General features: G+C 37.2%; 2 protein-coding genes across 7 annotated transcripts in view; one reads left to right on the top strand and one right to left on the bottom strand.

The window, feature by feature from the left end:
• The window catches only part of POLR3G (RNA polymerase III subunit G), a 44873-nt gene extending 37776 nt beyond the window's left edge, over window positions 1-7097 (top strand). For 4 of the 5 annotated variants that reach the window (XM_005209734.5, XM_024994580.2, XM_005209732.5 and 1 more), the window contains 2 exons: window positions 2268-2414; window positions 6060-7097. In XM_005209734.5, the coding sequence (XP_005209791.1) occupies window positions 2268-2414; window positions 6060-6146 (234 nt within the window). In that variant the 3' untranslated portion in view covers window positions 6147-7097. The remainder of the gene's footprint in view (window positions 1-2267; window positions 2415-6059) is intronic. The other variant, NM_001206143.1, reaches the window with a different exon arrangement.
• A 2055-nt stretch (window positions 7098-9152) lies between these two features.
• LYSMD3 (LysM domain containing 3) lies at window positions 9153-23089 on the bottom strand. 2 transcript variants are annotated; one of them, XM_005209730.5, is made up of 3 exons: window positions 22878-23089; window positions 17450-17712; window positions 9153-13133 (listed from the first exon to the last, which is right to left on the bottom strand). In XM_005209730.5, exons 2-3 carry the CDS (start codon window positions 17702-17704, stop codon window positions 12468-12470), a joined length of 921 nt encoding a protein of 306 aa, XP_005209787.1. In that variant the 5' UTR covers window positions 17705-17712; window positions 22878-23089; the 3' UTR covers window positions 9153-12467. The 2 variants fall into 2 exon arrangements, with proteins under 2 accessions (XP_005209787.1, NP_001179911.1); NM_001192982.1 differs by lacking the exon at window positions 22878-23089 and having other exon boundaries at window positions 12219-13133; window positions 17450-17704.
• Between the last annotated feature and the right edge of the window lie 1313 nt (window positions 23090-24402).

Genomic DNA, 24402 nt, shown 5'->3' on the forward strand with positions numbered 1-24402 from the left:
TACAATTCACTTTAAACTACAGTCTTATGGGATGTAGGCCTTTTTACTAGGGTTTGATTAAAACAGAAAATAAAAATATTATATCTTAATTAACATTAACATAGCATCATTTTATATATAGGTGTGTATTTATAGACATTTCAAAATATCTGTAAGTACTATTTTGTTTGCTTGCAGTTTTCCAAAGGGACTTCCAGTTGGTAAAAATTGCACACATTATATTGTAGTAATAACTCATAAAAGGTAACATGGGTCAGTAGCCCCAGGATGAAGATAAATCATCTTATATCTATTACCGTCATTTTATTTGTTCTAGCTAAGTGGGGTAGGGTGACAAGAAAGGTGGAGTTTGAATTTTTATTAAAAATTGAGACTATCTGATGTAGTCTTTCATTGCCTTTCAGTTCAGTTCAGTTCAGTTCAGTCGTTCAGTCGTGTCCAACTCTATGTGACCCCATGAATCGCAGCACGCCAGGCCTCCCTGTCCATCACCAACTCCCGGAGTTCACTCAGACTCACGTCCATCAAGTCGGTGATGCCATCCAGCCATCTCATCCTCTGTCGTCCCCTTCTCCTCCTGCCCCCATTGCCTTTGCTTTCCTTAAATTCACATTTGAGTGGATTTTTAAAAACATTTAAGAGCCAAATTGAATAAAGTTGTAGTTATGCCAAATACAAAGTATGTTTTCTCTCTGTATGTAATCTACAGAGCAAATATCTTACAATAAGGTGCAGTATTTACAGATTTATGAATTAGTGTTCTGATTACTGATTAAGAAGAATAATGTTTTAGCTAAACTGATCTTATGCCTCAATTATGAGTATTAATATATAAAACTATTGCTGTTCGCCACCTCTTACAAAACTTGTGAAATTCTGTCACTTGTGCAAATTAAACATAGGACAGATTAGTGAGTTGATAATAACAGTAATGAAAACAGGTCACTTTTATCAAGTGGAAAATAAATGTTGGTAGTCATAATAGAAATATAAAGATATAATCTTAAATCTGCATCTAACTGAAGGTGGTGTAGTGATTTTAACAAGGTAAGTGGAGCCATCACATAATCAAAGATTTTCTAACTCTGTATCTCTTCTTTGCCTCCATTCTTAGGAGTGTTAATAAGTACTAATAGTGACTCAGATTTGAGTTTTAATCTCTCTTTTTTTCAACCTGCCAGATACATTATGAAACAAAAATCCTTGGATATGGGAAGTAAATAATGAGAGAGAACAGAGATAAAAACATAGATATCAGGTTTTACAGCAGAAACCAACACAACATTGTAAAGCAATTATCCTCCAATTAAAAATAAATTTTAAAAAATAATGAAATGTTAAAAAACATGGATAATCTGCAAATAGGATAATTCATCCCAAGATGACTTGATATTATTTTAAACAGTTTCAGTTAGCAGCTAAAACATAGACACTTTGAAATGTTACCATTACATTCTCTTTTCTCCTTTCATGAAGGAGAAGAAAAAATAACATTCTGAAAGTTCTTCATAAGCTGAATCAAAATATTTTAGAAGGAAGTAGGATAGTAATCTGGAGAAGGCAATGGCACCCCACTCCAGTACTTTTGCCTAGAAAATCCCATGGACGGAGGAGCCTGGTAGGCTGCAGTCCATGGGGTCGCTAGAGTCAGACACAACTAAGCAACTTCACTTTCACTTTTCACTTTCATGCATTGGAGAAGGATATGGCAACCCACTCCAGTATTCTTGCCTGGAGAATCCCAGGGACGGGGAAGCCTGGTGGGCTGCCATCTATGGGGTTGCACAGAGTCGGACACAACTGAAGTGACTTAGCAGCAGTAGCAGGATAGTAATCATAAAAATAAAGCACTATGCTGTAGAGCTGAAATCGAAGCATTTCCCAAGACCAAGTTTTTTTTGTGTGTTCTTTTTTTATATATTTTAATTTATTTGGCTGCATAGAGTCTTTCTTAGTTGTGGCACATGGGATCTAGTTCTCTGACCAGGGATTGAACCCAGCCCCCCTGTCTTAGCCACTGGACCACCAGTGAATTCCCCCAAGACCGAGTTATGAAATAACAAAATCAAAGAAGATACCAATGTAATGACGAGCCAGTGAGTACCTCCTTTCTTGAGGAGGTACTCCTCAGTGTCCTAGGTGAGGAGCTGGAGGTGTTGGGAAGGGAGGGTTAGAATTAGGTGGTAGGTAACTGTTCTCTTGAGGTTGAGCAGGAACGTCAGAGTCTGGTGGTTTCCATTTAAATTAATGAAGTTCATTTATACTAGGAATTGGAAAAGAAAGGTGATGGTGAAAAATCAGATGAGGAAAATGAAGAGAAAGAAGGAAGCAAAGAGAAAAGTAAAGAAGGCGATGATGATGAGGAAGACGATGCTGCAGAACAAGAGGAATATGATGAAGAAGAGCAAGAAGAGGTAATGGGCCATTCTGGGAGAGTAGCAAAGGTCCTAAACTTAGGATGATCTAACAAGGAATCAGATATGTGGTATATAATTAAAATGTTAAAAACCAAGTTGATGGGAACCAGGGGTATATTATTATCCATGGCATCAAGTCTTTGGCACTAGGAGAATTATAGCATTGAAATTATAGTGATACCAAATGGAATGTAGGAGGTAAGAGTTACTTGATAGACAGCTTTGACTGTGGAAGTCCGTAAGTTAGGGAAATGGTTCAGTTTAGTTTGAGATTTATCTACTTATCACTTGAAGTCAGCAATAAGGTATAAATTACGGGTTTAGTCATATTTTGAGGGGGAATCCCAGAAATACCATCAGGTTTTAAATCCCAAAGTACATGTGGATGCTATCAGAGAACATTCATAATTCAGCCTCAGGTATGACTGAGTCAGAACTCTGTGTTTTAGATTTGGGATTTCCAACTTTCAGAAACGAGGTGCATTTCAAAGTAAGCTGGAGTCAATCAAGCAGGGTGATTGTGTTGGTCATGGCCTCTTTGGGTCTTTGTAGATGCCTCACGTAAGAGTTTCTTGTGTTGAAACATTTCAGTGACCACTGTCTTCACTCCATTTTGGCTTCACACACCACACTGATGAATCTTTCTTTTACCTGAACTGCTCCACCTAAGAAATCTTAATTATATGCTACAATTACCTTAAATTTTGGTTTTATATTGGTGTGCAGGAAGCATACTGATTCATTTTTATCTGCTTCCAAATGGCTAGCCAATTGCCTGCCTCATGTACTAAATAATTTTCTTTCTGCATTGATTTGAAATTCTCCTTTATCAGCTCTTAGATTCCTTCATCTGCTTAGATGTATTTCTGGCCTCTGTTCCATTGATCTATGTCTGAATCATAAGACATTCCAATTAATAGAAACTTCTCATTATTTGTTAATATTTTAAGAGCATGTTACTCTTTTTTGAAATTTTCTTGAATATTCTTTGGCTTTTGAAATGCTCTGTTTATAAAGTCTAGACTTGAGCTGTGTTTGAAATTAAGATCTGTCCTAACAAAAACAACAAACATTAGAATTCTAGTAATTTCAGAATTCTATATAGAGTACTAAACAACACCAATGGGTTCATATAACTGTATTTCATTTTTTAAAAACCCAACTTTATACTTTAATAAACAAATGATACATATTTTAAGGGTAAGGCTAGGTGAGTCTGGGTATAAGCAAGCTCAGAGCCTTTCCATATTTAAAGTTACTCTCTTTGCTCTTTCTAGCAGTTAACTAATGAAAAATTACTGCTAATTAACTCATTGGAGAAGGAAATGGCAACCCACTCCAGTGTTCTTGCTTGGAGAATCCCAGGGATGGGGGAGCCTGGTGGTCTGCCGTCTATGGGGTCGCACAGAGTCGGACACGACTGAAGTGACTTGGCAGCAGCTCATTGATATATATATTGAGGATGTGATAAGCATTTTGTTTGGAAGAGTAAAATGGAGCGAATTATCTATATAACACCTACATGTAAAATTGAGAAAATATGGACTTTTTCTTCAGCCTTTTGAATGTTGTAGTTAAAGAGCAGGGGCCCAAATGAAGGCAAGAACCCTTTACACCATCAGTTTCAACAGGTTCTGACTCTGTACCCGTCTATGTATCAAGATTACTAATCTCACAGAATTACCAAATGTGAGTCACTGAACCCACTTGGACGTGCACATGTCTAAACCCAAGTAGCATATGCTCAATTTGAAATGCAGTGTCTCTTCCTTTCTCATTTCCACTTGTGTGTACAAACTGACTAGCTTACACTTTCACACCAGTGTCCTTAGCAAGGCAGCCTCACCTGCACCATGCCACCCCTCCCCTATACACTACCCCCAGGATTCAGCCGGGTTTCCAGACTGTTGGGTTTCTTAGCACCAGAGAAACCAGGACAGCTTCCTAGATATAGTAAGGGTCTGAGCTAGAAACAGGAAATTACAGTGTTTAGTGAGGACAAAGTAATGAAAGACATATCTGAATAATACAAGTTACCTTTCTTACATTATTTATATAAATTTATATATAGTATCCCACCATGCAAATCCTAAAAAAAATGATATCCAGGAGACTTTCTTTTGAGAATAGTCTCTATTTCTTAATTACTCTGTGATAATTCCTGCTATAGATAATAGAGATTAATTTGGCAGGGGGTGAAGTAGAAAAGAATAGCTTGTGCTTTGCCAGGCAAAGAGGGCCACAGCAGGCTAACACCCTCAAAACAATATCTTGGAGGTTAATTTTTTATGGCAAATTTCAATCATGTTCAAAAACTAGTGACTAGTAATAAAAACACCTACAGACTCATCATTCAGCTTTAACAATCATCAATTCATAGCCAGCCTTTCTGCCGCTCTTTCATCCACCCAGTCCGCTCCTGCCCCCCAACCCCCTTCAAAGCCCCAGCTGCCTTGGATCATTGTAAAGCAAATCCCAGGCATTGTATCATTTCATCCATAAATATTTCAGTCAGCTCAGTCGCTCAGTCGTATCTGATTCTTTGCGACCCCAGGGACTGCAGCATGCCAGGCCTCCCTGTCCATCACCAACTCCTGGAGCTTACTTATGTGCATCGAGTCGGTGATGCCATCCAACCATCTTATCCTCTATCATCCCCTTTTCTGTCCACTTTCAATCTTTCCCAACATCAGGGTCATTTCTGGTGAGTCAGTTCTTTGCATCAGGTGGGTGAAGTATTGGGAAGTTCAGCTTCATTAGTTCAGTATGTACTCAAAAATAAGGGCTCTTTATCACATTATCATATCTAATAGAATAAAATATATTTCTTTAATACCATCAAGTATTAAACCAGTGTTCAGATTGTTTTGATGGGAGAAAAATTTTTGCTTGTTCCAATTGGAATCTAGTGACAGTCCACACACTGCAGTTGGTTAATAACTCCCTTAAATTTCTTTTAATCTATATCCAAAATGGATTTTTGAATTTTTGGTAGAAAGCAGAAATATCTTGAGTCATATACATGGATAGTAGTCTTACTCACCCAGAAGAATTGGAATGTTCCCAGGGGATTAATCTCTCTTAAAAGAAACTGAGCCACCCTAGATAGAATGTAATATGTCATCTTCTATGTTTGATTCAGTATCTTGAGGTCTTTTATTTATTTTGATAGGAAGCAAAAATCTCTGCTTATGCTCAGCTATTACAACTGAAAACCTTAGTTCTGGTGTAGTCAAATGAATGTTAGTGTAAATTGGCTTCATTTATTGTTTGTACATTTGTTTGGAGTAAGTGTATAGTGGTTAAACTAGCTAAACCACGTATCATCCCTCCTCTAAGGTATAATGAATGAGGTGTATCCTGGTAACATGTAATGGGCATCCGTATATGTTCTCTGAGCTAGTTGGTGCCTGAGACTAGTAGGGGATGGTGGTCTCGAGGAAGAAAGAGCACAGGTAGATGTGTGAAAGTCAATGTTTTAAGCATTGAAATAACAGAGGCTTCTTTTAAGCCTGGCCTAGTTTCTAGTTACCTAACTTTGGTATTTATAAACTTATGTTTAAAGGGATAGCCCACATTATATTCTTTAATGTTACTACTCATACTTTTGAAGTTTACTGAGGAGTGTATCATTTCACTTAGGAAAATGACTACATCAATTCCTACTTTGAAGATGGAGATGATTTTGGTGTGGACAGTGACGACAACATGGATGAAGCAACCTACTAGCTATGGAATTTCTCAAAAAATATTTTTATGAAACAGCTTCTGAACATTTGGACAGACTTATTTTCTATTTTATTTCTGATAAGGAATGAGTAAGTACTTTATTTTGTTACTGTTTTGTTGGAAAAATACTTGTTGCTAAAATATTCAGAACCACTTTGAGTTTACACACTAGTCACCTTACCAGTTAATTTCTGACACTGACCTTCCTTCTCAACACCTGTCATCTCTAATGTATTCATGTGGATTTTTTTTTTATGTTTTGGATTAGAATGTGCCTGAAGAGTTTCTGCATCTTTTTTAAAGAGTTTTTGCATCTTTTAATCTATGTATTCATACTTTAAAAAATTATTCTTATTTAACTGTTGATCTTTTCTAAAACTGCTACTAGTCATCATAGTGGATTTCTATAATCTGAAAGTTGGTTTAATACTGCACATAGAGCACTTTAGAAACAAAGAAACTTGAAAATAATTTTATTTTTTACTTTTACATGGCATGTTCTGTGCTACTATATTATGACTACATAAACCTACCTGAGCTCTTACAAATGCGTATTTTATGAGATTAAAAGTTTTGTGATTGGAAACACACACACAGGGAGAAATGCCAATCTGAGCTAATTTCATAATTTAATCTCAAAGCAATACGAAGACCTGGGATAAATAAATACCTGAATTTGGGGCTAACTTCATACCATCCTATAGATCAATTAATCATCCCACTGTATCAAGTTTGTTATCTTTGAGTCACTGGTTAATGAAAAATTAGACTGAGGTATTTAATTTTGTACTTGATGAAAATGTGGAGTAAGTTCAAGTTGTATAAATCTCATTGCAGAATGCATATATGTGTAATCTTTGAGGTGTAGTGGCCTCTGTTACGTTTCATAGGACTCAAACTGTCCAGTTGATGTAACAATGCAGAATAAAACTCAGGTCACTTTGAAATTAATCTTTTTTGATTCATTTAAAAACTAGCTCCCCTTTTTGTATTGGGGTAGGAGAGAGGATATCTAAAATCTTCAGCTTCCAATGACTCACATATGCCAAAGATTTTCAAGGACATTCTTATTATGTATTTTTTAAATGATTTATTAACATTACTCTCCAAAAAAATAATTTTTTCCCTCTTGGGAAGATACCACGCATTGCTCTCTGACCTGAGAATCAGAGCCGTAGATTCTGTTTCTACCTTTACTATTAAACTCAGCCTTGAAATTGAGCTTGGTTAGGTTTTCTGTGCCTTAGTTTCTTCACTTGTAAACAGTTTTCTATAAAAACTGCTTAAATTCCAACCAGAGTTTACCATGTGTGTTCATTCTCTCACCTTGTGGCAATGATCATGCTTAAATTTGATTCTCACCCTCTAAAAAAAATTGTAACTGGCAAAGTGATTGCACAGTTTTGAGAGACAGACTTATTTTCCTCACAAAATGTATCGAAATCTGATTTTCCCATCTTATTTTCTAGAGGAAAAAATGTGTATTGTCTTGTGCCATTTTGTAATATGGCTTTCTCAGGAAAAAAAGACTACTTTCAATTGTAATATTTTCTCAGATCATTCACTATGGGTGTGAGGGCCATTATTCAGTATTGTGCTGATCCTATGTGATTTCTTAAAGGAGTTTATGAAAAATTTTAAAGATTATAAATGGAAAACATGAATGAAACACTCTAAAGTAGCAATCTACTTAAGAGTAGAAGTCTCACTTTTCAGTTGTAATGGGCAAGTCATTTAGGATTGGTAAGTTACATGTTTCTTATTCTCTCAACTCCTTAGTACTACAGCTAAATACTATTTAATTTATACAAATCTTATTGTTCTGTTACACTTCCTTTTTTATGAATCTGAAGATAACATGTGAATCAGGCAAATACACCAAAGATACAGGAATCTTTTTTCCTGGCTTCCAGTTTGTTGCCACCATTTTAGTCCTGCAGATGGTAAAGTACCTACTGTGGGCAAGGATTTGCTGGGGAGGCCCAGCCATGTCTATTAAGTGCATTGCCTTCCTCCTTGGGAAGATCTTTTTATAAGTTTAAAGTAGACTAATTGTGAGAACAGGCAAGAAGTATTTGCGGGTTGCTTTAACAGTGGCAATCTTATTTTTCTGGCTTAAAATCTAAGACGACTGTGAAATTATTCTGTAAGAAGGTAAACTTTAGTGCAGAGATTCGCCTCATACTTGATGGTGAAGTGTCTTTAAAATTTCTATATATAAGATGCAAAATTGTTTTGTTGCTCTAATGCTTATTTTTCTGTATGTTTACACATTAAATTCCTGCAAAAAAAAAAAAATTGTGTCCTTTTGTTTTATATTGTTTTATTTTGACCCTACTGAAATGTTTGAGAAAACTAATTTGTTAATACTTATTTTACAAACTAGTACGATAACTGTATATTTGTTGAGCAGGATGCCAGTATCAGATGTTCTTGAACAAACAACCATCAACAATAAAACTCTAGGTGATGAAAAGCTGTAAGAACAAAGAGATTTGGATATTGAGAGAATGCTGACACTTACTGGACCTTGTTAACCTTTCCTTCCCCACTTTCAGATGTACAGTATCAGGGCTTTTCTTTAGTATGCTTAAAGGTTCTGAAGTTAGTAACTTTTTATAAGAAAAATTATAAATACAATTTTAAGATTAAGATGCTTTTAAAAATGAAGAAACCAAGGTTTACACCACAGATTCTCCATTAAATAACTCCAAATACCTGATTTTTGTTACTAGTATTTCTTACAATTAGTATTTTGAGATAAAAAGTTTGTTTCAAAATAAAATTTAGATGTAAATAGAGCATATTGTTACATGACCAATCTGTAATCTCCATGCCTCGTAAGGCCTTTTTCACTGCAAATAACGTTCATCTGAAATTTGTTTTCATTTCCTTTCACTTATGTACTATAGTCATCCAGTGTATTTTGTTTCAATATAAGGGAGAATCTGAATTGGTAAATCTTTGGCAATTCAGTCTAACTTACATAGTATCTCTTTTATCAAATAGAGGAGGAGAAAAGATTTGCTTTATTCAATTAAATTAACCAGCTTCCATTTTTTGATTGAATAATAAAATAGAAACTTTATTACATTTTGTATATCTTTTAAAATATGAAAAATAAGGGGCAGAAAGTTTTAAAACCCAGTTTTACAGATGTACATGCTAACATAATATTCTACAATTCCATGCTGCATTTGTATAAAATACATTATACAAAAGTTTTATATAATTTGCATACATAATTAAAGCATTCAGATTTCTGTGATCCAACAGTGCAATATGCACATACTTGGAAGAAAAATACTGATTTCCTGAGCAACGTAATTCAAAATAAGAATGATTCCCATCATAATGTACCGTTTAAATACAGACTTCCCAAAACTCCACCTTTACTCTGTAACACTTTGACTGTATCCTGTTTCATGGTATTTCGAAAACCTAATTAATTGTATGCTTCATATTCCAAGTAGGTAATTTTAGTAAAACTAATGACTGAATAGTGGTTCATTTAAAGAACTCTTCAGGCCACTGAACAAGTAGGGCTCAGAAAAAGACAAGCTTTAAAATACAAGTTTTTGAAGAAGTTAACTTTACTGTCTTCTAATTCCTAATGACTCTATAACTGATCTTAATATATCTTTTAAGGACACAAAGCCCATAATTTTCTAGGAATAGGATTGCAAAAATTATTTAAATACCATCCATTGTTTGAAACAAGCTTAACCATTTGTACCCAAACTTTAAGAAAGAACTACCCCTTTTAAAAATAAGCAGGTTTTTCTTAAACACTTGCAACTCCAACATTTTAAGTGAACCTAATGCAGTGATTCACAGTTGTTAACTTTTACATACATACGTGTGTATGTATCTTCTAATGTAAAGTCTCAGTAAATTCAAATAAGGGTTTCAACACAAAAGCCACAATATCAAATGATAACTTTTTTGTTTTATTAAGTTTTACAAAGTAATCTGCATTTACTACAAATTTTGTAGTACTACTTAGTACTTTTTAAAAGTTAAAATTATTTTATCTATTAAATGCTTAGGAAATTTTTTTTAATGACAAGGATTAAAATCTAGAATTCTATATATATAACATATAGAATTCTCTCTATATATAACATATACATAGAATTATATGTAATTCAAACTATATTCAATCAAGTAAAAATATATTTTTAATTTTTTAATTATAATATATATAATTCAAACATAAGGACAAAGGAAACTGTGTCATAAGGATATGTTATACTTCCTTCAAGGAATAGGACACTCTGCAAGACAGAAAATGTTTTTAACCAACAAAGAACACCTACTTTTTAAAATGTTAATGATTTTGGAAATCAGACTTCTCTTTGTCAATTTCCAAGTATCACAAGCAGAAAGGAATCCTTGACTATCTGAAATTTCATCAATTTGATGTAAACAAAGTTCTTCAAAGGCCATCTAGCCCATTCTATCCTAAAATAATCTTTTATTTTCTTCCCTAAAACTTGATTTGCAGCAGGCTTAATAAATACAATGTAAACTGACCAAGTTAACACTGAGCATAAATTAGAAAGATGCCCAAGGCACATTAAAACAATTTTTTAAATCTCAAACTAATAGAGTCACTCAAAAAATCAATTTGCTACAGACTTCCATATTAATGCTTTCTGGTAATCATCTAAGGCCCTCTGATATATATATGGAAGGGCTTTAATGTTTGACTTCTTTGTCCTATCTTTCTCTGACACATTGCTCCTGAAAGTACATTAAGCCTCATTAAGCATATATATATATATATATATATATATATATATATATTTTGTTCACCTCACTTTGTATCCAGATTGAAATCTGAAATACAAAACAACTGGTCAAAAAGCTTAAACATTAAAAGTTAGGAAATAATGCCCAGAAAATGAGGTGGTGTTATGTATCTTAAGGTACCTACTTTATTATACACAAAACAGGCAAGCCAGACTCTACCAAATCTTGCTTCTAATGAATTATTTTGATAACATTTTAAAAACACATACTTTAAAAAATTAAATCATAGAATCAATATGCAAATGCAATTTAGCCAGAGTCTGTCTGATGGCACAGTAGATCTTAAAATGTGGCCCTATAAACCCCTTCTTTCTGACCAAACCATACATCTCTGGCCTCTGTTCCCCAGAGATGCTCTAATTCAGGGAAAAAGGATCTAAGTTGAACATTTTCTCTTTGAAAAACTCTAGAGGCTAAGGGATCAATAAAGCAATATGTCTGTTACTGCTAATGCTAATGGTCTCTTTACCCCTGCTTTTCTGCAACAGACCTCAGAGAGAGACTGAAAATGTTTTCATCCCATTAACTTGTGCTTGATAGTGAAGGTGGAGGCTAATTTTATACAGCCTATGTTATGAATCCTATTGGACTATCTAAAACAATGCTTAATTCTAAAAATTATATAAGGCATTAAATGTAATTAAGGCATGTTATTACATGTAATACAGCAACAACTTATCACAGTATGTAAGGAAATATTTGCTAAATAATGGTAATCTGTACATGTGTAACACTTTCATCAAAGAAGAACAAAAGTGCTTTCAAATATCAGAGGCAAATAAAATTACTTAAAAAACAGAAGCAGTGGCAGCATTCTTTAAGAGATAAAGATAACTTTTACGTCCTGACATAATCCAGTGTTCTAGTGACCAAATGGCAACTTCCCAACAGTAACACATTATTTGGGGGGTTTAATAATAATATATCTCACCCTCTATTACAGACATTATAGATAACTTTCCCATTTCTGTTCTACTTATGCTTTCATAGTGTATGAACTAAATGCTTTTTTAAAACTTCAAAATAGAATTTTAAGTGCTATCAAATAATTTTAGAATTAGACTTTCTTGCAACTGAACATCTTGATGGCTCACAGTATTAAAATTTTCATCAGCTGCAGACATCTGATGCTATCATTATTTGCTTAATAAATGTATTACTAATAACCTCAAAACAAAAATACTTTAAAAATAAAATTTAAAGATAACCAGTCTTGACTAAGAAAAAGATGCATTTTTCAAGAACTTCCTAGACACACATTCAAATTCATTTCTGCTTTAAGCATTGATACAACAGATACACAGATTCACTGCTTTCAATATCAACAACTAGCAACTGTAAGGATTTTATACTCAACCCATTTGTAAGTGGCTCCAAATAACAACAAAAGGTGAAAAACAAAGCATCTTCAGTCTAAATTCTGCCTTTGAAGTGGTTACTGACTGTAACTGATTGACCAAGTTCCAAATGCACATGTGATTGGTAACCGTAATTGTGAACTAACTGCTATGTTTTGTGTTGAGCAGCAGGTAACTGAGAATCTTGATTATATAGTTTACGATCATCTTGTGGACCAAAGGGTATTCCTTTAGTTGGAGCAATTCCATTTTCCATTTCTCTCTGCTGTGATGGGGGTGTGACTCCTGAATGCAAATGTGAAGAATCCACCGTTGAATGGTGACTGACATCCACCTTAGCTAAAATTTCATAATACAGCAAATAAAACACTGGTGTTATTATGCCTACTATCAGCATTATCACTACAGCTGTCCACCACCCTATTCCCCAGTCTGCTCCATAGTAAGGATCCTTCCGTTGAATGTTTTTGTTGTCAGGTTCAAAACGGACCTGTTGTGCTGTCAAAGCAGACACCACCTCATTAAGGTTCTCTCTTTTGGTGTCTGTACATTTTACTATTTGTTCGATGTCTCGGTCTACTTCTTTTAGAAAGCTACCAGCTGACTCGGTGGAAGAAAGAGAGTCATTAGCTGACAAAACTTCCTGTTGTTCTGGAAGGTACTGAACAGTTGAAGGACGTGAAGCCTGTCTTCCTTTTGGAGGATAAAGTGTTTCAGTCAATGAACTAAACTTTTTTACTGGAATTTTGATAGACCTAAGGGCAAAAAAGTCTTGGTCACTGATGAGATTGTTAACCCTCTTGATATCTGCTACCTGTAAGAAAAAAAAAAAACAACATTAAACTAAATTCTGAATCAAAATAAAAGTAGTAACAATTCATTCATCCCAGTTACTTTTAGAGGGGAAAAAATGAGCTTAGTATTGGAAGTACTGAGTTATCACATCCAGAGAGATTTTATTTGTGGATAACAGTTCTACACCACTCTTGATCTACCAGTCTTAAGAAATCACCAATTATATTCTAACATCAACCCATATATTGTTAACACTAATTCTAGTTAAATAGATTCTAGGATCTTTTGATATTTCTCTTTGCACATCCTGTACAAATATCACACTCTGCTGCTTGTAAACAATTTGTGAAGGAAGGATTACAGACTTAAGTTCTTCTTATGTGGCAGTTAGAGTATAGGCAAATGTCAACTTAACCCAATAAAAGTACCATGTTTTATCAAAACTAAGATGCCATCCACTCTTAGGATGTCCCATTATTCTATGCATCATAAAGGTAAAAAAAACTCCACCAAATATTGAAGATGCCACCATTCTAATTTTAAAGATGTTAAAATATTTTATTTTTAAAAATACATGTTGGAATTAATAAAGTGATAATTTATCTCCATTTGTTTTCTGAAGCCATTTCCCCCCAAACTTCTTGCTGTAAATGCATTATTCAGCTCCTCCCAAAATCAGTCATTTTTATAGGCTTTCCTTGTATATTTTATATAGTCCTCAACCTGTCTATATATCCTATCCACCTGCCAACAATGGCAAGAGTAAGGGAGTATTTCTCAGGCTACCAATCACTATGCCAGGCTCTCCAACTACTTTTAAATTATTAGTTCATCAAAGCTGTAAACTAAGCCCTGATCATTTATCACCTGATTGATGTCAGAGAAGTTAAAGTAAATCTAGGATAAAACTTAGATTTCTGACATGGCCAACAATGGATAATCATGTCCCTCATTAAGATACGGAAGAGAGAATGAACACAGATTTCACACGTGTTGACTTTGAGGTGCCTGAAATATGAAAGTGGAGGATGTCCAAAAGGCAGTTAAGAGATCAATGTCTGAAATTCAGAAGAATGATCCAGCGAAAGAGAGAGATTTGTGGATTACCAGCAGAAATGATAATTGAAGTCACAAGAGTAGATAGATTTGCTAGAAGAAGGCAACACAGCAAAGATCCCTGAGGAATGCCAAGATCCCTGAGGAATGCCAACATTTGAGGTGCGTGCTGAGTAAGAGAAAGCCACAAAACAGACTGAGAAACAGTAGCCAGGAAAGCACTATATGATAGTGGTTAAAAGCACAGGTCACTTGCATTTGAAGCATGACCTTGACACTTTCTAGCTGTTATGATTTGGGGCAGGTTGTTTAACCTCTCTGCAAATCAGTTTCACATATGTAAAATGACCGTAATAATACTACCTACCACATACGGTTACTGTGAAGATTAATGTATTAAAATGTCCAAAGAACATCTATAGTGAAACACATATATTATGCAAGTGTTAGCTCATATTAAACTTTAACAGTAGGAAAATCAGAAACCTGCAGAATCCAGGTTGTCAAAGAGGGTTTTTAAGAGGCAGTAGTGACCTGGATTAATTGCATATTACTGATCCAGTGTGATGCAGAATGAGAAAAAGTGAATTCCTTTGACGTGTATGTGTGGAAGGAAAAGAGAGAGGAGATGACAGTGTAATGTTAAAGGGTGCTTCGTCATTTTACTACCTTAGGAATCTTTTTTAAAACAAATGAGGATTCACTGACAACATGAAAGCCTGACCCTATTCTCTTTAAATGCTCTTTTGTTTGGTATTGTACATTCCAACTAATACCTACTCAGCAATCTTTCTGAACCTTGCTTCCAAGATTTAGCCTCTACCTCTCTAAATACCCCTATAATGTTTTCTCTGTTATGCTAACTTCCTTGGTTACATTTAAGATTCCAACCCTGAACTTTTTATTCCTCTTATCACTGTTTTATAACAGGCATGTTTTAATAATTCCTAAGGTTGAATATTTATAAGCAGAATATGGCACTAACTTCCATAATTTTTAAATGATAAATCCTTTTTGTAAGATTAATCGTTTTTTTCCCCAATCGTTTTTTCTGTCAAACAGAGCACTGTTTAACTCCTAACTCCGCTTTATCAATTTTCCCATTACTATGGACAATGCCATCTTCTCTGTTAAGCTAACTGCCTTTCATCACTCTACATTTAATTAAGGAAACAGCAGACACATCTTGTGATTGCCCCTAATACATTTTCTATCAGCTTCTTCTCTATCCTTGCTGTAAGTATTTTAGCCCACGCACTTATATTCATTGCATATTCCAATAACCTCTTTCTTGGATTCCCTCTAATTCACCAGCAGGTTCTCCCTGCCCCACCCTACCCCCATTTTGCAGCACTCTTTAAAACCTTAAAATGATGTTCTTACTATATAGCACACTTTTCCTCAATTATCTTAAAGCACAGTATCCTAGTCTGTGTCACTCATTTCTGACACACCTAATAAACTTCCTCTGTTGTCTGTTTATACCTCCTTGCTATCTTTTCTACTTCACTGTCATGTCTGAAATACTTTGTTCTTTTCAAAACCTCCCTGATTAAAAATATGACCTATTTTTAAATCATTCAGATGGCATTTCAGATTTCTCTTTTTCTAAGAAAACTTTCTAGGCTCTAGAAAACTGCTGTCTTTCTCTAATAAAACGACTAGACCATATTCTTCTCTTGGATCTCCATGTTGATATTTTTAGCCTTGTCCCAATCTTAAAAGTCTTGATTACTTTCCATTAACAACCTTCTAAGGTTGATTTCTCCATGGTCTTATTTCTCTACAGAATACATATTAACAATTTTATCTGCATTAAAGAATGAAATCATATCATTTTCTGATTTAACAATAAATGTTCCCATACATGAACAAATCACAAAAAACCCCAAACCCAGCTTTTCTTACTCCATCAAGAAATGCATTTCAAGAAAATATTTTATTAAATGTTTAAATTAAAATGTGTAATATTTGTTTTGATCAATCGTGAATAACTGCAGTACTTATTTATAAAAAATAACACATAGAACATCATGGTCGTAGGAAACTTTATAAAATTAAATTTAAATATATATATAAATTTATCATAATTTATATAAATTTATCAATATATGTGTGACAGGTAATCAATAAAGGTTCTCAAGCATAAATATATTTTACACTATGAAAGATTTTGAGGGGGAGAATGAAAATATTAATCAAGGAGAAAAAGGAATATATAAAATTTCATGCTACTAAAAAGACAGCTCGTGTATTTTAAATGAATGATTTTAGGTAGCAAATCCTGGTGGTATTTAGAATTCCATGCATACATTTAAAGAATATTCTAATAGTCTTATTTTTAAATATCAATATTGACAACATTCTGGAAATTAAATTCTTTGAAACAATTTTAAGTCATGATGTATTTAAGATGTTCACTTTAAAATGTGCGAGATGTTACATAGTACATTTCAAAATTCTTTTGGGAGCCTAAGAATAAAAACTTTGATAACAAAGAATTTAAACATGTTTACATGAAAACAGATTCCATGTTATGGATGCAAGATGGACATGACACAGATATAAAATGAATTTAAACAGAACTTAATACCTAGTAAAATAAAAAATATACCTTTCCTCTATAAATCCCTCTTAAGAGAATGTATTTCACAGAAACAAAGGTATTAGTTAGTGACGACATTCACTGCCCAATGCAAAACATGGAGGAAATCCTGACTACCCATGAATAAGAGAACAATTTAATAACTGTGGTATATCCATAGTATGGAACATCGTAAGCTATATACCATAGTCAGACCTATATGGCTATGAGGGATGTCCATGATATACTAAGAAATGAAAAAGAGGCAACTTACACAGTAACATGGATAATATAAACCAATTTTAAAAACATCACCACATACATATACATCTCCCCTGAGAGAAGGTATGGAAAGAGATACACCAGTGTGTGTTATCTTAGGAAATTGGGACAGGAAAAATATTTTTCTCATATATTTCTACATTCTCTTACAACTTGAATAAGGAGAAAAATAAATACATTTCAGTGTTTTCAATCTGAAAACAGAATCATGACTTAGAAATAAACAGAATTCAAGTGTTCACTTAAAATTTAAGAAGTTAACATCCACCAACAGGATAAGAGATTTCTGTGGAAAGAGGAAAAAAAGTAGGGGGTGGAGGAACGAAGATAAAAGGGCACAGACTTTACTCCAACTTGTACTATGAACAAATGGTGTATCTGGGGCTGCATTATGCAGTCAGATTAAAACTTACCGTACAACAGTACTGAAGGGCTATTGCATTTAAAGTGTCTCCTTCCTGTATATCTTTTGTTAACACTATAATGTCATCAAGTCTATCTTTTGATGTACTTCTTCGGATTTTTTCTTTTCCTCGGGATCGAAGCTCATACACTTCAGCATCTTCCTCCAACATATCACTGTCTGCACAATTTCCAAATGCATGTACTTGAGCACTTGAATGAATTCCTGGAAGAGGAAAACTACGATTCTGATGCCTCCCAGCCATGTCCAAATCTGGTGGGGAAAGAAGGCAGAGAAAACTGTGGAATGTAGCTGACCCATTTGACTGATTTACATGAATCTTATATTCAAGACACTCTATATTTTGTTTTTTAAAGAATGGTTTGAGTTATTTAAAAACTTAGGTTCAAGTTTTGTAGCTGTTGAAGAACAATGAGCATATCTGGCAATGGAGACAATGGGATGGAAGAGGTAATCCATTCTTTCAGATTGTTTGTCACAAAACAGTGATGCTTACATTTTAATAAGGGCAAATTGCTGTATTTTTTTAGGTCAAAATAAGTTTCCCCATGCTGAGTATGTGAAGAAAATATAAGAAATAATTTTAAGATCACATATCTTAAAAACGTGTGATCACATATATAATTTATAGATCTGATGGAATCAAAATATAGTTTTTACATATATACACACTTTTATAAACCCCAAACTTTCTGAGTTGCCCTGAGTTTTAAGTTCCATGAGACTGAACTATCTTTTGGACTCCCCTCCCACTTCCCTGGATCAGGCTAATTTCAGTATTTATACTTAGTACAATATGTGCCATCTATACAGGTCATGATTTTGCTCTCAACCAGGGATTTTTCTTCCCCCCCGAGATTTTTCTTCCCTCCCGAGATTTTTCTTCCCTGGCAGCTTTTCATCAAACTTTTAGCTTACCAAAGCTCCCATGAAACTAAACTTATAGTTCATAGAGACTGTGAACAGACCCCGTTTATTTAACTTATATGCAGAGTACATCATGAGAAACGCTGGACTGGAAGAAACACAAGCTGGAATCAAGACTGCCAGGAGAAATATCAATAACCTCAGATATGCAGATGACACCACCTTTATGGCAGAAAGTGAAGAGGAACTAAAAAGCCTCTTGATGAAAGTGAAAGTGGAGAGTGAAAAAGTTGGCTTAAAGCTCAACATTCAGAAAACGAAGATCATGGCATCCGGTCCCATCACTTCATGGGAAATAGATGGGGAAACAGTGTCAGACTTTATTTTTCTGGGCTCCAAAATCACTGCAGATGGTGACTGCAACCATGAAATTAAAAGACGCTTACTCCTTGGAAGGAAGGTTATGACCAACCTAGATAGCATATTCAAAAGCAGAGACATTACTTTGCCAACAAAGGTCTGTCTAGTTAAGGCTATGGTTTTTCCTGTGGTCATGTATGGATGTGAGAGTTGGACTGTGAAGAAGGCTGAGTGCTGGAGAATTGATGCTTTTGAACTGTGGTATTGGAGAAGACTCTTGAGAGTCCCTTGGACTGCAAGGAGGTCCAACCAGTCCATTCTGATTTCTTTGGAAGGAATGATGCTAAAGCTGAAACTCCAGTACTTTGGCCACCTCATGCGAAGAACTGACTCATTGGAAAAGACTCTGATGCTGGGAGGGCTTGGGGGCAAGAGGAGAAGGGGATGACAGAGGATGAGATGGCTGGATGGCATCACTGACTCGATGGACGTGAGTCTGAGTGAACTCTGGGAGTTTGTAATGGACAGGGAGGCCTGGCGTGCTGCGATTCATGGGGTCGCAAAGAGTCAGACATGACTGAGTGACCGATCTGATCTGATCTGATTCACTTATACTACAGAAAAGACAATTTAAGACTGAGATGAGAGCTCACTTAAGTGTACTCACTCACAACTCACCTTCATCAAGCTGACCTATTCTCATTAAAAAAGAGTAGGTGGGAGAAATTCTCCAATGGGAGGGGCATTTGGTGCTACATGTTCTGAATGGATGACTTTGACACAGGCGTGCCACGATGTATGGCAATGGTGTCTGCGTCATCAACCACTCCTGTGAACCCAACTGCTTTCTCGAGTCATCCACGTGGAGGGCTAGGGGCACATCATCAACTTTACCTACCCTGCATTGCTTCCTGCGTGGTGAGGAGCTCATGTATGACTACAAGTCACCACTGACGATGCCAGCAACAAGATGCCGTGTAACTATGGTACCTAGTGCTGCTGAAGCTGTGGCTACCTGCCACAACCCCTGTTGCCAACTTGGCCCTAGCCTGGGGACTTCCTCATCCCTCCCAGAGCATCTCACCCCACCATCATATTCAGGGTGGATGTGGGCACGCAGGTGGCAAGGGCTCTGCCTCCCCACCTCCAGGCCACCCAGCAATTACCCCCTTCCTACCCTGGGGCCCCAGAATATAGACACTGCCCAAAGGTTTCTAAATCCCTTCTTACCTATGTTAGGAGAGTGGGATCCCAGGTGGCAACCAGACCCTCCCCCACCAAAGTCTATCAGTGTTAAAAACAAAAAACAAGAACATAAACCAATTCCACACTCACGGTTTTAGCTTCATATTAATTATTCACATAAGGAAGGATAGATTATTTTTAATAATTGTGAAAGAGAGTAGAGAAGTAGTAAAAGGAATTTGGAAGGTAAAATACTTAGGGCTTAACAATGTGGCTCAGATACGAAGAAAAGAAATTAGTTAAAGGTCACACCAAGATTTCTGATTTGTGTCCCTGAGTAAACGTTGGTGCCATTCACTAAGATTTGGAACACTGGAAGGGCATGGGGTGAGGGTGGGTGACTTTGATTATAAATTGCTTTAAGATAACCAAAAAGAATGTCAAATAGTCAAGTGGACTATGTGGTCAAATTCAGAAAGGTCTGAGTGACATAATTCATGACTCGCCTGCACATAGGTGTAAACTGAAGCTGTATAGATAAGATTACCTGGAGAGAGAGGGTGCAGAATAAGAAAAGTGGGTCCAATGCGGACCCTTAGAGAACTGCTACATTTAGTATCTAGATGAAGGAAGATCAGCCTGCAAAGAGGGAAAATAAGTAATCAGAGGAGGAGGAAATCATGAAAATGCTGTGCAATGAAAGCCAAGACTAAATGATTCCCCAAAGGCAGTTGTGAATACTATGGACAAGCACCAGGTGGAAAAGAAAAAAATCAGAAAAGACCAACTCCAAAAGTCTGAATTTGTAATATATACAATAAATCATCTACTATGTTGGGACATACTTAGAAAATTTTGATAACTATTTCATATCATTGAATCCAACCCCAGAAAACCAGTTTCTGTCCCTGCTCTTATGGCAATATGGTAATGCTTTAAAAATTCAAGTTTCTACTCAATAAGTAACTAATAGCTACATATTAAGTCGATTATTTCACCTGTACAGCTACATTATTTACTACCATAAACTGACTCAGCAGCCACCAAACTACAGAAACCTACCCACATTTTACATCTCAAAAGCAGTTTTAAAATCACATCTATTCCTTCAAGGAATTCTAACAAGTGACAACTCTAACAAGGTTAAAGATGAAACTTGTTTTAATATCATAATAAATTAAGGATGCTTTATTTTTATTTTGTTCTCAAAGAAGTTGAAAGAGTATCTCACCTTCACCTAAAACAGATAATAGTTTTATTTCCACTTTTTTAAGTCTTTCAATACTGTCTTTAATCTAGGAAATATCTGAATACTGTGGATTCCTAGGCAAAACTGTATACATATGCACACTTTTCTGGGGATAATATTCATTGTTTTCATATTCTCAAAAAGTTTTACAAGTTATGAACCACTTAATATACAGCAATTTACACTTGGTTATAGGGATTGGTGGCAGGAGGAAAGGGGGACGACAGAGGATGAGATGGCTGGATGGCATCACCGACTTGATGGACGTGAGTCTGAGTGAACTCCGGGAGTTGGTGATGGACAGGGAGGCTTGGCGTGCTGCGATTCATAGGGTCGCAGAGAGTCGGACACGACTGAGCGACTGAACTGAACTGATACTATAACTCAGTTATGCTGCCAACTTTAGACTTTTTCTCCTGATAATTTGTTCTTAGAATCCCCAAGTGGCTTAGTACTGCTGAAATTCACTGAGCAAGGCACAACAGCCATTTTAGATACTATTATCAACGTCTCTCCATAGTATGTGCTACACAGGTGGCGCCAGTGGTAAAGAACCTCTCTGCCAATGCGGAAGACCTAAGAGATGCAGGTTTGATCCACTGGTCGGGAAGATCCCCGGGAAGAGGGCATGGCAACCCACTCTGGTATTCTTGCCTGGAGAATCCCAGGCACAGAGGAGCCTGGCGGGCTACAGTCCATAGGGTCGCAGAGAGTCGGACACGACTGAAGCGACTTAGCAGCAGCGACTCCATGATACACTGCGAAACAGTATCTGTCTCACCATCTCTTCACTCCCCTTGTACTGAAGTAACGCAGGCAGTAGAATATCACAAACTGGATCGTTTGTTTCTGAATAATCAAGAGTTGGTTGTGTCCCTAACTGACATGAAAAGCTAGACTCTGGCCCTGGCATATAATTATCTGAGCCAACTATATAAAAGATTACAAAGTACACAGTAGTGAAGTCATCTGGCTCAATTCGCGCCACCTGTTACAATTCTCTTAGGGCAGGACAGAAAGCACAAGTGCCTCCTTCAGAAAACTAAAACAAGCCTGCATGCTACGTAGATTACAAGACACCCAATGGACCCCATGTTAAAGTACTCATCAGCTCATTCGGTAACTGAAAATTATTTCCCCAATGCCTACGTGCTCTATAAATGTTGTTGGGTGTTTTCACTTTGACGTTCCTTAAGCAAGTAGCAATTAAAAGGGCCACAGGTCTCAAGCTACTTCAGCACTGGGACAGTATCAGAGAGAGTGTTTTCTCAGGGCCAACCGAGTTTCTAGAAACTTAACTTCCCTCCTCCTGCTTTCCACACGTCTAGTTTTTTTTTCTGTTACACCTAGCGATGATCAAACCTCAGATCCCTATGTTGTCATCGCACTTGGGACGATGTGGACCAGCTGCTGTCAACGAATATTCAACACAAACACGAGGTTGTGGGAGAAAGGTAGCGTGTCTAGTCGGGAAACGCGATGCTCAGGGATTCGGGCAGGGAGGAGCCTTTCCTCCGAGCCTCAGTTTCCCCGAGAGTGTAACAAGGGGCTTTGGTGGAGCTGGTCTCGAAGGTCTCCGCTGCCTCGGAGTCTCTTCCAAGCGGGGCCGGGGTCCGAACCCCCGACAGCCGGCCCGCCACATCTGCGGCCGCTGGGTCCGCGCCGCCTCCAGCGAAGGGGCAGTCCGGGCCCCAACGCCGCCGGCCGGACTCGGCCACCTCCCACCCCCTCACCCACCTCTGGCCGCCATCTTTACCTGTCCCGTTAGCAGGGGGGACTTAACGAGGAGACGGCCACCAGGTCCGCCGCCGCCGCCGCGGTCCCGGGCCAGTTCATGGCCGAGCCTCAGTCTCTGACTGCCCCTGTCCTCCTCCACCGTCGCCGCCGCCGCCGCCGCCAACGTCTCCGCCTTTCGTGCCGTGCGCCGCCGCCACGTCCGCAAACCTGCCGTGCGTCATCGCGTCAAGTGGGCGGAGGTGGGAAGAGACCGGGAGGAGGAGGAGGGCGGGGGCGCGAGGGCGAGCCCAAGAACCCGGGACTCCCTAACCGCAGGCCGACGCCGGCGCGCAGGCGCAGGGATTCCGCTGTAGCCCGGGAGTCGGGTGCAGGTTCCAGCCCTGCCCCTGACTCCTCCCCTTCGGCCCCGCCCCTTCATTTTCCCCAGTGCATAAACGCTCCGGGGCCAAGTCCGCAGGCTAATCCAGCTATTTGGGCGGACAGCGTGTAGTCGTCTGTTTCATTCGTACCGCGTTGGCAAAGACCGGCTGGAAAACACTGAGGGGGGCGGTACTGACGGTTTGTGAGGGTTTGTCCGGGGCTGCTGTGCATTTCCTCTTTGCCTCTGAAGGTTTGTGTGGTGTGGGGAAGGACGCCCCTAAGCATTGACATCCATGTTTTAAATTATTCCATGCTTCTTCGTACTGAATCCTCTCGACTCCTGCAGAAAAGACAAAATACTGGAGGGAAAAAACCCTTGGGCGGCAGAGGACAATTGTTTCAGCCTTTATATTCTTAGATGAGGAAAGTGAGCCACCTAGAGTTAAGCCCCGGAAAATGTTTGCCCTCGAGCCCCGGGATTTCAGGCTTCCTTTTCTCAATGAGACAAGGCTGTTTACAAATTGCAATTTTAGTTTGTTTTGAAAATTAACTGAAAGCCTACCACGTTTGTTTTGGAGTCAATAAGATTTTAGTTTGTTAAATGACAAACTCATGACATCATACATGGTGCTTCTCAGAAATTTACTGAATGAGTGTGATAACGTGTTTGCATTTATGTGAATAAGTGTAAAGCGTTTTTAATGATGTGCGTAATGTCTCCCAGTGTTGACGTTAGACTTTACACTTTGACGATCAGGCTGTTCTTATGACAATATAAATTTTAGACCCAAACAGGCAGGGTGCAGTGTACTTCTTTGAGGAATGTCTGAATATTTATGCATGATGAAGTCTTCGAGGCTTTGTTTTAGATTATTTTCAAAGATTATGTTTTCTGTTTTCTGGGAAGTGCCTCAGTAAAGGTTAGGAATTCTGCATTGCAATCTTTTTTCTTTTATTTCTGAAGATAGGCACTGTGCTCCACAATGCAAGAAGAAGAACTGGAGTAGAAGACTTAAAAAAAAAAAAAAAATGTTTTTTAAGTTTGTCGGAGCTGTTCTGTGTGCTGTTGCCCTTCTGACACCCCTGTCTGTAACCATTTATCACTGAGACATTTTCTCATCAGTAGACAAAGGATATTTTCCCGACTGGATGTGTAGGACTCAAGCAGCTCAGCCTTCATGAAT

Source organism: Bos taurus, chromosome 7 (assembly GCF_002263795.3).
Source record: "Bos taurus isolate L1 Dominette 01449 registration number 42190680 breed Hereford chromosome 7, ARS-UCD2.0, whole genome shotgun sequence".
Lineage (NCBI taxonomy): Eukaryota > Metazoa > Chordata > Mammalia > Artiodactyla > Bovidae > Bos > Bos taurus.